This window comes from Salmo salar, chromosome 12, assembly GCF_965601325.2.
Source record: "Salmo salar chromosome 12, fSalSal1, whole genome shotgun sequence".
Taxonomy (NCBI): domain Eukaryota; kingdom Metazoa; phylum Chordata; class Actinopteri; order Salmoniformes; family Salmonidae; genus Salmo; species Salmo salar.
The window spans coordinates 37,004,545-37,020,471 of record NC_138302.1 but is presented as its reverse complement, the minus strand read 5'-3'; the positions used below and the strand labels follow the sequence as shown (position 1 = coordinate 37,020,471).

Sequence of the window (15,927 nt, the reverse complement as noted above, 5' to 3'; positions counted from 1 at the left end):
GGTGGTATGAGGGCCCGACGTCCACAGGTGGGGGTTGTGCTTACAGCCCAACACCGTGCAGGACGTTTGGCATTTGCCAGAGAACACCAAGATTGGCAAATTCGCCACTGGCGCCCTGTGCTCTTCACAGATGAAAGCAGGTTCACACTGAGCACATGTGACAGACGTGACAGAGTCTGGAGACGCCGTGGAGAACGTTCTGCTGCCTGCAACATCCTCCAGCATGACCGGTTTGGCGGTGGGTCAGTCATGGTGTGGGGTGGCATTTCTTTGGGGGGCCGCACAGCCCTCCATGTGCTCGCCAGAAGTAGCCTGACTGCCATTAGGTACCGAGATGAGATCCTCAGACCCCTTGTGAGACCATATGCTGGTGCGGTTGGCCCTGGGTTCCTCCTAATGCAAGACAATGCTAGACCTCATGTGGCTGGAGTGTGTCAGCAGTTCCTGCAAGAGGAAGGCATTGATGCTATGGACTGGCCCGCCCGTTCCCCAGACCTGAATCCAATTGAGCACATCTGGGACATCATGTCTCGCTCCATCCACCAACGCCACGTTGCACCACAGACTGTCCAGGAGTTGGCGGATGCTTTAGTCCAGGTCTGGGAGACCATCTGCCACCTCATCAGGAGCATGCCCAGGCGTTGTAGGGAGGTCATACAGGCACGTGGAAGCCACACACACTACTGAGCCTCATTTTGACTTGTTTTAAGGACATTACATCAAAGTTGGATCAGCCTGTAGTGTGGTTTTCCACTTTAATTTTGAGTGTGACTTCAAATCCAGACCTCCATGGGTTGATAAATTGGATTTCCATTGATTATTTTTGTGTGATTTTGTTGTCAGCACATTCAACTATGTTAAGAAAAAAGTATTTAATAAGATTATTTCTTTCATTCAGATCTAGGATGTGTTATTTTAGTGTTCCCTTTATTTTTTTGAGCAGTGTACTTGTATGTGTGAGTAATTTGAATCATGAGATTTCTGTTTTTTGAATTTGGCGCTGTGCTATTTCACTGGCTGTTGTCAAATCGATCCCGCTAACGGGATTCGCGTGTTAAGGGGTCACTAAGAGGTTAACACTATCAACTAATCAAGGGCATATGTAGAATCAGGTTTAGTCCTGGGCTATAACAACAGCCAGCATACCCTGGAGTTAAGATAGGTCTTCTTTACAACAGACACCCCAAAACCACACATATAGTATTAACTTTTGATTTATTAGCATCTCATTTTGTGGTTCAAAGATGTTCACAATTTCTTGTTAATATAACAAATCACTTCTCGGGCGATATGAGCGGGAATTCTACCTTACACAGAAACACTAACAGTGAGGAGACGCAACATAGCAACCAAGTCTGGAGGCTTGTGAGAAGAGATAAGGACTAAGTTTCCTTAACAGGAAACAGTGGTGGTTCTTAATTCCCCAGCCCTAACTCAACCAAACCACAACTCCTCAGTGATTAATTCTGGTAGAGTATCTACACAAAACGCTAATATACAGAAAACATTTAGAACATGACCATTTTTATATAGTGATTAAAAGTATAGGCAAAGCCATGATCCTGCCATGGTGTTAGGTATTTGTGTCTAACCCAAAAAGGCACTGCTTTGTTGTTTTGGCTGCGAGGACGATGACTTAATTCATGACTGAATCACACCGATCGTTGGCTTGAAACCATTTCTAATATAACAAAGAAATATGGTGAAGGCCTAAGCACAGAATTTTTGTTGTTGAAGAAAACTCAGAAGTTTAAACTGCTAAATACTGTACAATAATTATGAACCTTATTTGAAAACATTGGTGGTTTGTTTAACTAGAATAAATGCCATTTTGCATATAGGCTAGCTAACGCATACCTGTTTATTAAGCTAACTATCAGGGCATACATGAGGCATGGATACACAAACAATAAGTAATTGGGAAAGAGATATCACTATACTGACAATGGAATGAAAATTATACTATAAACAACTGAATAAATGCACAGCTTTTCAGATAGCGTCTGTGTATTTGACTGATGTTAGGACAGATCTCCCATAGGGCTGCAGTCTGACTATATTAATTTCTGTGTGAACTTAGGCAAAATGGACAGGCTCTTCATGTAAGAACTGAAAGCAATGCTGTCTCTCTAGTCATCTGTGCAGTAAGTAGCCTGAGGAATTACAAAAACAATCATGATAGCTTGCCATTTAATTAGCTATAGCATTTACGGACGGTCGGTAGTAAGATATTCTATAGCGGACGGTAAGTGCAACAGGTGGAAGTTAAGGCATCACATCTTGGAGGAGGCAGCGACGGTAGAGGCACCTCTACGGGTGTACACTCTCACGGTGTCCTGGGAGAGAGGAGGAGGGAAGGAGACAAAGGGAGAGAAAGAGAAAAAGAAGTTAGAGCTCAATGCTAAAGTTTTATTCATTTCAGAATAGATTTGTGGATATAAACAGGTAAAACACAATCTTGTTAACGAGGGGTCCTGTGAGAAACAGTTACAACACAAATACATACTAAATGTAAAGGAATAACAAGTACAAAAACAAAAAAAGTTCTACATGTAAAAAAAAACAACACTTTAGTTCATGTGTGCAACTTTTGATTTTCATGAAGGATCTGCAATATACCCAAAACTGCTCATGTAAATGATTTGACTATACTTGGATCTCTTTTTCCCCAAAAATATTTCCATCCAATTATTCCCAAGCATCTGCAACGAGCCGTCTCAGATATGCAAGTGCTTTTCCTATTTGAACTATACTGCTCAAAAAAATAAAGGGAACACTAAAATAACACATCCTAGATCTGAATGAATGAAATAATCTTATTCAATACTTTTTTCTTTACATAGTTGAATGTGCTGACAACAAAATCACACAAAAATAATCAATGGAAATCCAATTTATCAACCCATGGAGGTCTGGATTTGGAGTCACACTCAAAATTAAAGTGGAAAACCACACTACAGGCTGATCCAACTTTGATGTAATGTCCTTAAAACAAGTCAAAATGAGGCTCAGTAGTGTGTGTGGCTTCCACGTGCCTGTATGACCTCCCTACAACGCCTGGGCATGCTCCTGATGAGGTGGCGGATGGTCTCCTGAGGGATCTCCTCCCAGACCTGGACTAAAGCATCCGCCAACTCCTGGACAGTCTGTGGTGCAACGCGGCGTTGGTGGATGGAGCGAGACATGTCCCAGATGTGCTCAATTGGATTCAGGTCTGGGGAACGGGCGGGCCAGTCCATAGCATCAATGCCTTCCTCTTGCAGGAACTGCTGACACACTCCAGCCACATGAGGTCTAGCATTGTCTTGCATTAGGAGGAACCCAGGGCCAACCGCACCAGCATATGGTCTCACAAGGGGTCTGAGGATCTCATCTCGGTACCTAATGGCAGTCAGGCTACCTCTGGCGAGCACATGGAGGGCTGTGCGGCCCCCCCAAAGAAATGCCACCCCACACCATGACTGACCCACCGCCAAACCGGTCATGCTGGAGGATGTTGCAGGCAGCAGAACGTTCTCCACGGCGTCTCCAGACTCTGTCACGTCTGTCACATGTGCTCAGTGTGAACCTGCTTTCATCTGTGAAGAGCACAGGGCGCCAGTGGCGAATTTGCCAATCTTGGTGTTCTCTGGCAAATGCCAAACGTCCTGCACGGTGTTGGGCTATAAGCACAACCCCCACCTGTGGACGTCGGGCCCTCATACCACCCTCATGGAGTCTGTTTCTGACCGTTTGAGCAGACACATGCACATTTGTGGCCTGCTGGAGGTCATTTTGCAGGGCTCTGGCAGTGCTTCTCCTGCTCCTCCTTGCACAAAGGCGGAGGTAGCGGTCCTGCTGCTGGGTTGTTGCCCTCCTACGGCCTCCTCCACGTCTCCTGATGTACTGGCCTGTCTCCTGGTAGCGCCTCCATGCTCTGGACACTACGCTGACAGACACAGCAAACCTTCTTGCCACAGCTCGCATTGATGTGCCATCCTGGATGAGCTGCACTACCTGAGCCACTTGTGTGGGTTGTAGACTCCGTCTCATGCTACCACTAGAGTGAAAGCACCGCCAGCATTCAAAAGTGACCAAAACATCAGCCAGGAAGCATAGGAACTGAGAAGTGGTCTGTGGTCACCACCTGCAGAACCACTCCTTTTATTGGGGGTGTCTTGCTAATTGCCTATAATTTCCACCTGTTGTCTATTCCATTTGCACAACAGCATGTGAAATTTATTGTCAATCAGTGTTGCTTCCTAAGTGGACAGTTTGATTTCACAGAAGTGTGATTGACTTGGAGTTACATTGTGTTGTTTAAGTGTTCCCTTTATTTTTTTGAGCAGTGTATAATGAAATAGGCAAATACCCTTTTAATTGACATAAGCTTTAGTGTCCGTTGACAAGAATGAATGGACTTACCTTCGTGGGCTCAGTGTTGTTGAGTAGGGTCTGAACCCCGTTCCCATAGTCTGCATGCACAGCCATCAGATTCTGAACCTGGAAAAACATGGCGCAAGAGCAGGGAGAGACGGTCAGAAGTGTTGATACCGATGGCAGTAAAATAAATGCATTATACAACATTGCATTGCAAAGATGACCTTCATGGTAGTGAGGAAGATGATGTCTGGGAAATATACAGTGCCTTCAGAAAGTATTCACACCACATGACTTTTTCCACATCTTGTTGTGTTATACAGCCTGAATTTAAATATATATTTTTTTCATTTTCTGGCCTACACACAATACCCCATAATGTCAACATTTAATAACGTTTTCCTAAATATTTATAAATCAATTAAAAACGAAAAGATGAAATGTTTTGAGTCAACAAAGTATTCAACCTGTTTGTTATGGCCAGCCTAAATAAGTTCAGGAGTAAAAATGTGTTTAACAAGTCACATAATAAGTTGCATGGACTCACTGTGCAATAATATTGTTTAAGATTAGTTTAATGACTACCTCATCTCTGTACAATACACATAAAACTATCTGTAAGATCCTTCAGTCGAGCAGTGAATTTCAAACACAGATTCAACCACAAAAACCAGGGAGGTTGTTCAATGCTTGGCAAAGAAAGGAGATATTGGGAGATAATTTAAAAAAAAAAAAAATAAAAAATGACATTGAATATCCCTTTGAGCATGGTGAGGTCATTAGTTAAACGTGGATGGTGAATATACCCAGTTAATACAAAGATAAAGGCATCCTTCCTAACGCAGTTGACAGAGAGGAAGGAAACCGCTCCCGGATTTCACCATGAGGCCAATGGTGACATTAAAACAGTTAGAGTTTAATGGCTGTGATAGCAGAAAACCGAGTATGGATCAACCACATTGTAGTTACTCCACAATACTAATCTTATTGACAGAGTGAAACAGAAGCCTGTAAAGAATAAAAATCCTAGAGGAAAACCTGGTTCAGTCCGCTTTCCACCAGACACTGGGAGATTAATTCACCTTTCAGAAGGACAATAACCTAAAACAAGGCCAAATCGACAGTGGAGTTGCTTACAGTACCAATAAGACATTGAATGTTCCTGGGTGGCCGAGTTACAGCTTTGACTTAAATCTGCTTGAAAATCTATGGTAAGACCTGAAAATGGTTGTCTAGCCATGCCAAACAACCGATTTGACAGAGCTTGAAGAATTTTGAAAATAAAAATTGGCAAATGTTGCACAATCCAGGTCTGGAAAGCTCTTACAGAGATGTACCCAGAAAGACTCACAGCTGTAATCGCTGCCAAAGGTGATTCTAACCTGTTTTGACTCAGGGGGTTTATTTTTCCATATATATATATATATATATATATATATATATATATACATATATACACACACATATATATATATATATATATACACACATACATATATATATATATATATATATATATAGAAAAACAAATATTAGAATTTTTCTTCCAGACTATTTTGTGTAGATCGTTACAATTAAATTCATTTTAATCCCACTTTGTAACAAAATGTGGAAAATGTCAAGGGGTGTGAATACTTTCTGATGACAGTGTGGTGGAGGGGAGTTTGATTTGAATAGTAATGATGATGATGTTGATAAAAAAAACATGAAGATAGAAATAACATGATTGCTGATCACAATGATGATGATAAATGGTGACTTAGACAATCAAAATGAGGAGGAGGAGAACTCACCCAACGTTTCTGGATGAAGACTTGGGCTCCCTTCAGGGCACCAGCCATGTTCTGACATAGCCTCTGGCGCTCCTCCTCATTCAGCACCTCAGTGAAGAAGGTACGCACCTGCAATACACACACACACACGGTCAGAGCACTGGTCTCACACACACAAACCAACAGATTTATTAATGTATCAATAAATATTTCATTATTTGTAATCATTACAGTTCATACTGTATAAAGAGATCATTCAATTGAAATACATTCATTAGGCCCTAATCTATGGATTTCACATGACTGGGAATACAGATATGCATCTATTGATCACAGATACGTGAAAAAAAATAAAAAAAATAAAACCAGTGAGTATCTGGTGTGACCACCATTTGCCTCATGCTGCGCGACATATCTCCTTCGCATAGTTAATCAGGCTGTTGATTGTGGCCTGTGGAATGTTGTCCCACTCCTCTTCAATGACTGTGCAAAGTTCCTGGATATTGGCGGGAACTGGAACACGCCATCGTACACGTCAATCCAGAGCATCCCAAACATGCTCAATAGGTTACATGTCTGGTGAGTATGCAGGGTGACATGTCTGGTGAGTATGCAGGCCATGGAAGAACTGAGACATTTTCAGCTTCCAGGAATTGTGTACAGATCCTTGCGACATGAGGTGATGCATTATCATACTGAAACATGAGGTTAGGCAGCAGATGAATGGCACGACATAGGGCCTCAGGATCTCGTCACGGTATCTCTGTGCATTCAAATTGCCATTAATAAAATGCAATTGTGTTAGTTGTCCGTAGCTTATGCCTGCCCATACCATAAACCCACCATGGGGCACTCTGTTCAAAATGTTGACATCAGCAAACTGCTCGCCAACAAAACGCCATACATGTGGCCTAAAGTTGTGAGGCCGGTTGGACGTACTGCTAAATTCTCTAAAAACGACGTTGAGGCGGCTTATGGTAGATAAATGAACATTAAATTATTGGGCAAGAGCTCTGGTGGACATTCCTGCAGTCAGCATGCCAATTGCACACTCTCAAAACATCTGTGGCATTGTGTTGTGACAAAACTGCACATTTTAGTGGCCTTTTATTGTCCCTAGCACAAGGTGCATCTGTGTAATGATCATGCTGTTTAAATCAGCTTCTTGATATGCCACACTTGTCGAGTGGATGGATTATCTTGGCAAAGGAGAAATTATCACTAAAAGAGGTATTAAAAAGAAAAGAGTTTTGAGCAAATTGAACATTTCTGGAATCTTTTATTTCAGCTCATCAAATAATAACACTTTTCGTGTTGCATTTATTATTTTGTTCAGTGTATTTCCAAAACTGTGGTTTACTTTAATGTAACTAGGGCTGACCCCAATTAGTCGACTAGTCGATTGTTTGGTCGACCAAGATTTTGTTTTGTCAAGCAGTAGCAAATAAAATATATACACACCCACATCTTTAAAAAAAAAATGGAACACAAGACACCTGTCTGATTCACGCCCATCTCAGTGAACTAATCCATTGCGCTCTACATAGATACATTACCTGTGTGACATTATCATCGTCAGCACTGTTGTAGCGGCCCACATCTGGGGACACCTTAAACCTGGTTTCCACGTGCTGTCGCTGGGTCTCTGGAGCACTGAAGCTGTTGGGGAAGTAGTTGGGAGCGCCAGCCTGGTTGTTGAACATGCACATAGGCCCGTCTCGCTGGTAGTTGGACACACGGGTCCTGAAGGGGCAGTTGACGGGCAGCTGCAGGTAGTTGGTTCCCAGCCGGTGGCGGTGTGTGTCTGGGTAGGAGAACAGACGCCCCTGCAGCATCTTGTCGGGGCTGGGCTCGATGCCAGGGGGCATATTGCTGGGGTCAAAGGCCAGCTGCTCGATCTCAGCAAAGTAGTTGGCAGGGTTTCTGTTGAGCACCAACCTCCCCACGGGAATGAGGGGGTACTCCTTGTGAGACCACACCTAAGGAAAATGAGAAGTGCTGCTACTTCCCAGGCCAACCAAGGTACATGGATGTGCAAGAGATTTCTAGCCATTCTTGGAGGACAATTTTTATTTTTTATAGAAAATGTAAGCATGCATGACCCCTATACTGTACTATTTTCACATAATAATTATCCTGACTAGACTGCAGCTATTGAGTCAGTTGCCGATTATTGTACCATTGACAAATGCTACGACTCCATAGCAGATCTCAGACCACTTTCAGATCTTTCAGTCGTTATGTGGAGTATGTCCCCCCTCTGGTGGAAAAGTCAGAATACTGCAACTGGACAATATTTTTGTGGACATCTTGTTTAAAATGGCTAACAAAGCACAATACTAAGACATTTAAGGCATTTGTCACATTCTTTAAAAAACAATGCAAAGTATTGATAAAAAGTTATGCACCTACTATAAGGGTTAGGGTCCCCACATAATTGAATAGAAGATTGAGTATTAAAACTGTATCTCTATGGTACCTTGGTCAGGTCAAAGGGGTTCCACTGGAATTTCTCGGCCTGGTCAAAGGTCATGACCTGGATGTAGAATGACCAGGAGGGGAATTTGCCGTTGGCGATGGAGGTGTAAAGGTCTCGGATGGCGTAGTCCGGGTCGGTGGAGGCCAGGCGCTCGGCGTCCTCAGGCTTCAAGTTCTTGATACCCTGGTTGGTCTGAGAGGAGAGCACAGGAAGGATGCTATGGGTTACTATGGACCCGTCCCAATTTTTCTAACTACGTTTCCTTCTTTTACCACCATTACTCTCTTGCATCCTTCAGGTAACTAAGTATTGTCGACTCCTATATCCATTAAAGTGTAGTACATTTCACTAGTCTGTACTATCCATTCACAACATCATTTTTAGTTGTGCTCTGACCTTGTAGTGGAACTTGCAGTAGACGGGCTGATGCTCGGCGTTGACCAGCTTGAAGGTGTGGGATCCGTAGCCATTCATGTGGCGGAAGCCATCGGGCAGACCACGGTCACTGAACAGGAATGACACCTTCACAGAGATTAAGACAAAATTATGAACAAAGGCACATATTCAGTCAATTTAGCCAATGTGATATGTAAATAAGATATAATAAAAAATAACAAAAAACATATGCAAGTAGAAGCATGATATAATAAACTGATCAGAAAACGGATTGAAAACTATTTAAACTAATGCAGCAACCGCCATTTCTAGATATAGTGGCATAGCTTTAAAATTGTTAATGGAGTGAAATCTGAAACTACAACGTATTTTCGGATGCTAACTAACTATTGTGTGTGCATGTGTAAAGGTTTGGTGGCGGGTAGAGAGCACCAGGTACAGTACCTGATGCATACACTCAGGCCGCAGGCTCCAGAAGTCCCACACCATGTCTGGGTCCTTCAGGTGAGTTTGGGGGTTGCGCTTCTGAGAGTGGACGAAGGATGGGAACTGCACAAAACAAAGGGAAAATCAGAGAGATGTGGTAGTGGTAATGGTATTTAATATTATACGGGGAGATGAACTAATGTATTAGCCTGGTTGCCAGTATGTTTAGCTAACGTCCCACATGTCATGTGTCAAAGACTGAATCTTGGCAAGGCACACCCAGGCGCAATCTTGACTCACGTGTCTGAACTCACCAGCATGGCGTCCCTGATAAAGAAGATGGGGGTGTTGTTGCCAGTAAGGTCCCAGTTGCCCTCGTCAGTGTAGAACTTGACTGCAAAGCCACGTGGGTCTCGCACTGTGTCAGCTGAGCCCGATTCCCCAGCTACATAAGTTTGAGACAAAATAGGTTGATAAGAAACTCACATGGAAAACCAGTATAAACACAAAATATTTGTAAAAAATATGACAATGTGTATTTTCTGGTATTTATTCAATGATGTATTGATGTACAGTGGGGTCTGAAATGATTGACACCCTTGATAAAGACAACAGAAAATGACTGTATACATTCAAATACTGAGCTATGTTGTATGCTGCTAAAAATTGGGGGAAATTATTACTTTATACTAATACAATTGCTCAGAGAAAGATTATTACTTGATAAATAGTTTTTTTCTCAAAGAGGTAGGGGTCAGAATTATTGACCCCCGTTTTCAATACCTCATCTTGTGAGGATAACTGCACTGAGCCTTTTTCTGAAATGTTTTATAAGTTGGACAACACATCTTAGACCATTCCTACATACAGAATCCTTCCAGACCCTTGATATCCTTCATCTGCACTTATAAACTTCCCTCTTCAATTCAAACCACAGGTTTTCAATGGGTTTCATGTCCGGAGACAGATGGAGATTGCAAAATATGTTTTTGTGGCCAATTAAGCTTTTCTATAGCTTCCAAAACATGTATTTTTTTTTTTTTTACAATGGTGGGGAAGTACCAAGATGGAGGCGCGTTGGATTCAGAAAGCACCCCTCTGTCAGTCATCTAGTGTATATATTGCATTTTATACTTACAGGAGCAATAAGGTTAAGTACCTTGCTCAAGGGAATGTCGACAGCTTTTTCACCTAGTCGGCTCGGGATTTGAACAAGCAACATTTTGGCTATTGGCCCAATGCTCTTAACCTCTAGGCTACCTGACTGCCCAGAATTCTTCTGATATCGGCAAACATTGCTTTTGCAGACAAGCATGCTTAGTCATTCCATATACAGTAACAGTAGTCTAATTGGTAGCTAGCAAATCTGATAGGGTTTCTTTTTGCATGTCCTTAAGGGAAACAAAAGTAACACTGTAAATGTGTTTGTAGCAGTTTTATAGAAAAGCCGGAGTGAGCAGCCTCAAAATACTATTTTATCATGTAAGTTGAGTAAATACCAGGGGGGAAAAAAGACAAAAATGTAATGTAGGTTAGTCTTGCCCACAGTGGAGAAGCGAATGGCGATTGGTGTGGTCTTGCCCACATGCTCAAACACCTTGGCCTTGCAGTAGCGAGAGATGTCATGTGTCACCTCAAAGTACCCAAAAGCTCCTGTGGTAGAAGAGGCAGGACATGGTCAGTTACTGTGTATAAATCTAGCTAGTTAGGTTAGTGAGTAAACACTTACTTATAAAGCCATACACGTGGTGCACTTTACCCTTCTGTAGAGTGGGCCAACAACACAGGCCGTCACATGATCAAGCATGGTCCTATAATATTCTGCCCCAAGTAGACTAAAGAGCAGTTTCCAGTATTTTGGTCTAGACCGAAAAGTAGGCCAACACTTTCTAATGTTTCTTTCAAATGTGATAGGCCTGTCTAGGGAAGTGTTTCCCCTATACCATTACTTTGTGAGGGTCCACTTCTAAGAACAAATCTAGTGACGTACATGGTCCCCCCCATTTCAGGGGACCAAAAGTATTGGGACAAATTCACTTATATGTACAGTGGGGGGAAAAAGTATTTGATCCCCTGCTGATTTTGTACGTTTGCCCACTGACAAAGAAAGGATCAGTCTATAATTTTAATGGTAGGTTTATTTGAACAGTGAGAGACAGAAAAACAACAAAAATATCCAGAAAAACGCATCTCAAAAATGTTATATATTGATTTGCATTTTAATGAGGGACATAAGTATTTGACCCCCTCTCAATCAGAAAGATTTATGGCTCCCAGGTGTCTTTTATACAGGTAACGAGCTGAGATTAGGAGCACACTCTTAAAGGGAGTGCTCCTAACCGCAGCTTGTTACCTGTAAAAAAGACACCTGTCCACAGAAGCAATCAATCAATCAGATTCCAAACTCTCCACCATGGCCAAGACCAAAGAGCTCTCCAAGGATGTCAGGGACAAGATTGTAGACCTACACAAGGCTGGAATGGGCTACAAGACTATCACCAAGCAGCTTGATGAGAAGGTGACAACATTTGGTGCGATTATTCGCAAATGGAAGAAACACAAAAGAACTGTCAATATCCCTCGGCCTGGGGCTCCATGCAAGATCTCACCTCGTGGAGTTGCAATGATCATGAGAATGGTGAGGAATCAGCCCAGAACTACACGGGAGGATCTTGTCAATGATCTCAAGGCAGCTGGGACCATAGTCACCAAGAAAACAATTGGTAACACACTACGCCGTGGACTGAAATCCTGCAGCGCCCGCAAGGTCCCCCTGCTCAAGAATACATATACAGGCCCGTCTGAAGTTTGCCAATGAACATCTGAATGACTCAGAGGACAACTGGTGAAAGTGTTGTGGTCAGATGAGACCAAAATGGAGCTCTTTGGCATCAACTCAACTCGCCGTGTTTGGAGGAGGAGGAATGCTGCCTATGACCCCAAGAACACTATCTCCACCGTCAAACATGGAGGTGGAAACATTATGCTTTGGGGGTGTTTTTCTGCTAAGGGGACAGGACAACTTCACCGCATCAAAGGGACGATGGACGGGGCCATGTACCGTCAAATCTTGGATGAGAACCTCCTTCCGTCAGCCAGGTCATTGAAAATGGGTCGTGGATGGGTATTCCAGCATGACAATGACCCAAAACACACGGCCAAGGCAACAAAGGAGTGGCTCAAGAAGAAGCACATTAAGGTCCTGGAGTGGCCTAGCCAGTCTCCAGACCTTAATTCCATAGAAAATCTGTGGAGGGAACTGAAGGTTCGAGTTGCCAAACATCAGCCTCGAAACCTTAATGACTTGGAGAAGATCTGCAAAGAGGACTGGGACAAAATCCCTCCTGAGATGTGTGCAAACCTGGTGGCCAACTACAAGAAACGTCTGACCTCTGTGATTGCCAACAAGGGTTTTGCCACCAAGTACTAAGTAATGTTTTGCAGAGGGGTCAAATACTTATTTCCCTCATTAAAATGCAAATCAATTTATAACAATTTTGACATGCGTTTTTCTGGATTTTTGTTGTTGTTATTATTCTGTCTCTCACTGTTCAAATAAACCTACTATTAAAATTATAGACCAATAATTTCTTTGTAAGTGGGCAAATGTACAAAATCAGCAGGGGATCAAATACTTTCCCCCTCCACTGTAGTCAAAAGTTTAGTAGTCAAAAAGTAGTCAAAAGTTTAGTATTTGGTCCCATATTCCTAGCACACAATGATTACATCAAGCTTGTGACTATACAAACTTGTTGGATGCAATACGTTTGGAGCTCACTGTATATTGCATAAATGCCAATCAGTTTCGATTAAATGTATTGGTAGTGCTGGACACCCACCGCCTCCCTTGGCATGCACCACCCTCTCTGGGATGCGCTCGCGGTCAAAGTGGGCCATCTCGTCTATGAACGGGGTGTCCTGCACTAGGAGGGGCCCCCGGGGACCCGCTGTTATTATATTCAACTTGTCCCCTATCGGGTGACCAGCCCCAGTGGTCAGGTTGTCTGGCCTCTGAAGGGGAAGAAATGGCATAGACATCATACATAAGACACTGCACATGTTTTATTTACACAGTCATTAGGCCTAGTCTCTCACTTTTCCTTTGGTAACAGAGTAGGTCCTTTCCCTGATTCCACATCAGCTGCACTTACACACATTATTCATTTACTTGCTCTCAGGAGACATAACTACACACACATTAAGACTAGGAATGTACAGGTATACTTTTGTGCACCTGACACTTAATAGCCTGGGCACAAGACTCAATGGTCCCATTAGGTATGTGTGAGATAGGTACAATTCTGACATTATACAGGTCCCTCACGACGCCAGGACAGCGGAGTCAATCACCACCTTCTGGAGACACCTGAAACCCCACCTCTTTAAGGAATACCTAGGATAGGATAAAGTAATCCTTCTAACCCCCCCCCCTAAAAGATTTAGATGCACTATTGTAAAGTGGTTGTTCCACTGGATAGTGTTTTGTACTTTGAATGATCAAACATCAGCTTCATTACGCAATTGCTCCAATTCAATGTGTGCATTACAAAATAGTCTAAAAGGCACAAACAGTTCACATCTCTCATTTGGCCTTGTTTACTTACAATGTTGCTTAATGTTTACCCGTTATCCATAAGTTGACATGGCTAAAGTCCAGGCTAAACTATAGCAAGACAATGACCAAGCTACATTTGCGATCCCAACAAATCAAGGTCCATATCCTCCAGTTATTGCAAAGAATCACTTATTATTCTATTCTCAAATTGCAATATTTTCAAGTTAAACCAGAAAAATACACACAAGCAATCAACTTCTTGGCATTTAATGAGGTACTCTAGCTAGTTGACGTTAAATCAAAAACAAATAGCTACTCTGCAGTTCCGTTATTTCAATACATTACATCAAATTGAAATCAAATGTTATTGGTCACATACACGTTTAACAGACGTTATTACGAGTGTAGCGAAATCCTTCTATTTGTCACAAGAGTATGGGAGTAAACCCTAGTTAAACTTGGAATTCTATTCAACAATTATCAAGAAAGCCCGAGCTGCAAGGGTTTCCACTAGTTAAGAAAAATAGTAGAAATGTGCGGGGTTATTGACTTTGTGATTGTGGGTATAGCAGCAATAGGCTAACGTTAGCTGTAGGCAGCAGCCAGCTAACAATTCCTGCATGATCAAAAACGGACACAATTCAAATACAAATGTGCATTCTTTGGTTGTGGAATTGAACAATACCATGGTTCTGTAAATGTGGAGCTAACTAGCTATCTAACGTTAGCATTATAGTTAATAAGTAGTCCAGGAGGAAAAATGCGACCCTGGATGATCGCTCACCATTTCTAAACAGAATTGCACAACACAAACTAAGCATAGAAATAGACAAACCTGAGCGTTTCGGTTCTCTTTCCATAGCTTCATTTGGTCGGTTGCTTTCCCTCTATCCTCGTCCATCTTGAAGGCAGAAGTTTAAACCACAACTATGTGGAAAAATTTATATTTCTGAGTGATAACGTTATTTAGCCATTGTACTTTGTACGATTAGGGTCCTCCTGCTTGCTACCCGACTCCTATTGGATGCTGGATAACCAGCTACTTTCGGACCAAAGAGCAAAAAATGATGTACCCCTTGCGATCCAAGCTTGCGATCCAACTCTCCAACCCTCACGTGAGGCAACAGACTAAACATATTTAAACATGTGGAATATGTACATTGCTAGTTGGCCAGTTTGGCAGGGATTCATTTCATATTTATCAGATTATGCTGACCCCATTACTAAATCTATCACAAGTGAAGTTACTATATAGCTGCTGTGTGCACTCATCATGTTGTGTTGTTACGGAAACATACGCACACAGACAGAGAGATAGCTTTATTCCCTTTTATTAATAGTGTGTAGTCAGTAAATGTATAGAAAATAGAAAAATGGCAGTTTTATTGCTTGTTGAGATGTGTTAAATTGAGTGGACACAAGGCTATTTAGCCATTTCAATTGGGAGCATAGGTCGTGAAAGGCAGAAAGGGTGGACTGGATGGATATAGGTGGCTTCAAGTGAAGAATCATGGACCTTTTTATTTTAACTCAATATTCACAATCACAACCAACATAAAATAGTCAGGAGGCAGAGTTGAATGTATTAGCTTTATTCTGTGGAAAGTGGGAAGCATACAGTATACTTCTATGTTATTGTAAGAATCCACTGTTCCATGCACTCAGAAAAAAAGGTTCCAAAAGGGTTCTTTGGCGGTCCCCATAGCGGAACCCTTTTTGGTTCCAGGTAGAACCCTCTGGAAAGGGTTTTACATGGAAGCCAAAAGGGTTCTACCTGGAACCAAAAATGGTTTTTGAAAGGGTTCTCCCATGGTGACACCCAAAGAACCCTATTAGGTTCTAGATAACACCTTTTTTTTAAGCATGTAGGTTGCTGAAATGTTACCTCCAACAAAGAATCCACAAAAGCCTTTTTAAAAAGGAAAGAATAAAATGTCTCA

At 42.2% G+C, this 15,927-nt stretch overlaps 1 protein-coding gene across 1 annotated transcript; it reads right to left on the bottom strand.

The window, feature by feature from the left end:
* Positions 1–1,198: 1,198 nt before the first annotated feature.
* Positions 1,199–15,039, bottom strand: LOC106564824 (catalase). The gene is made up of 11 exons (XM_014131256.3): positions 14,823–15,039; positions 13,272–13,443; positions 10,975–11,085; positions 9,747–9,877; positions 9,451–9,555; positions 9,007–9,132; positions 8,611–8,802; positions 7,688–8,110; positions 6,153–6,260; positions 4,405–4,482; positions 1,199–2,336 (listed from the first exon to the last, which is right to left on the bottom strand). The coding sequence occupies exons 1-11, from the start codon at positions 14,886–14,888 to the stop codon at positions 2,274–2,276; spliced, it is 1,575 nt and encodes a 524-aa protein (XP_013986731.1). The 5' UTR covers positions 14,889–15,039; the 3' UTR covers positions 1,199–2,273.
* Positions 15,040–15,927: the final 888 nt, after the last annotated feature.

What these genes read in the sequence shown, in the direction of transcription:
- LOC106564824 (XM_014131256.3), bottom strand. Translation starts at nt 14,888, where the DNA reads ATGGACGAGGATAGAGGGAAAGCAACCGACCAAATGAAGCTATGGAAA. An exon ending in CATTCGCTTCTCCACTGTGG is followed by an intron (nt 9,878 to 10,974) that starts GCAAGACTAACC and finishes AAACTTATGTAG; the next exon opens with CTGGGGAATCGGGCTCAGCT. An exon ending in ACAACACTGAGCCCACGAAG is followed by an intron (nt 2,337 to 4,404) that starts GTAAGTCCATTC and finishes CCTCTCTCCCAG; the next exon opens with GACACCGTGAGAGTGTACAC.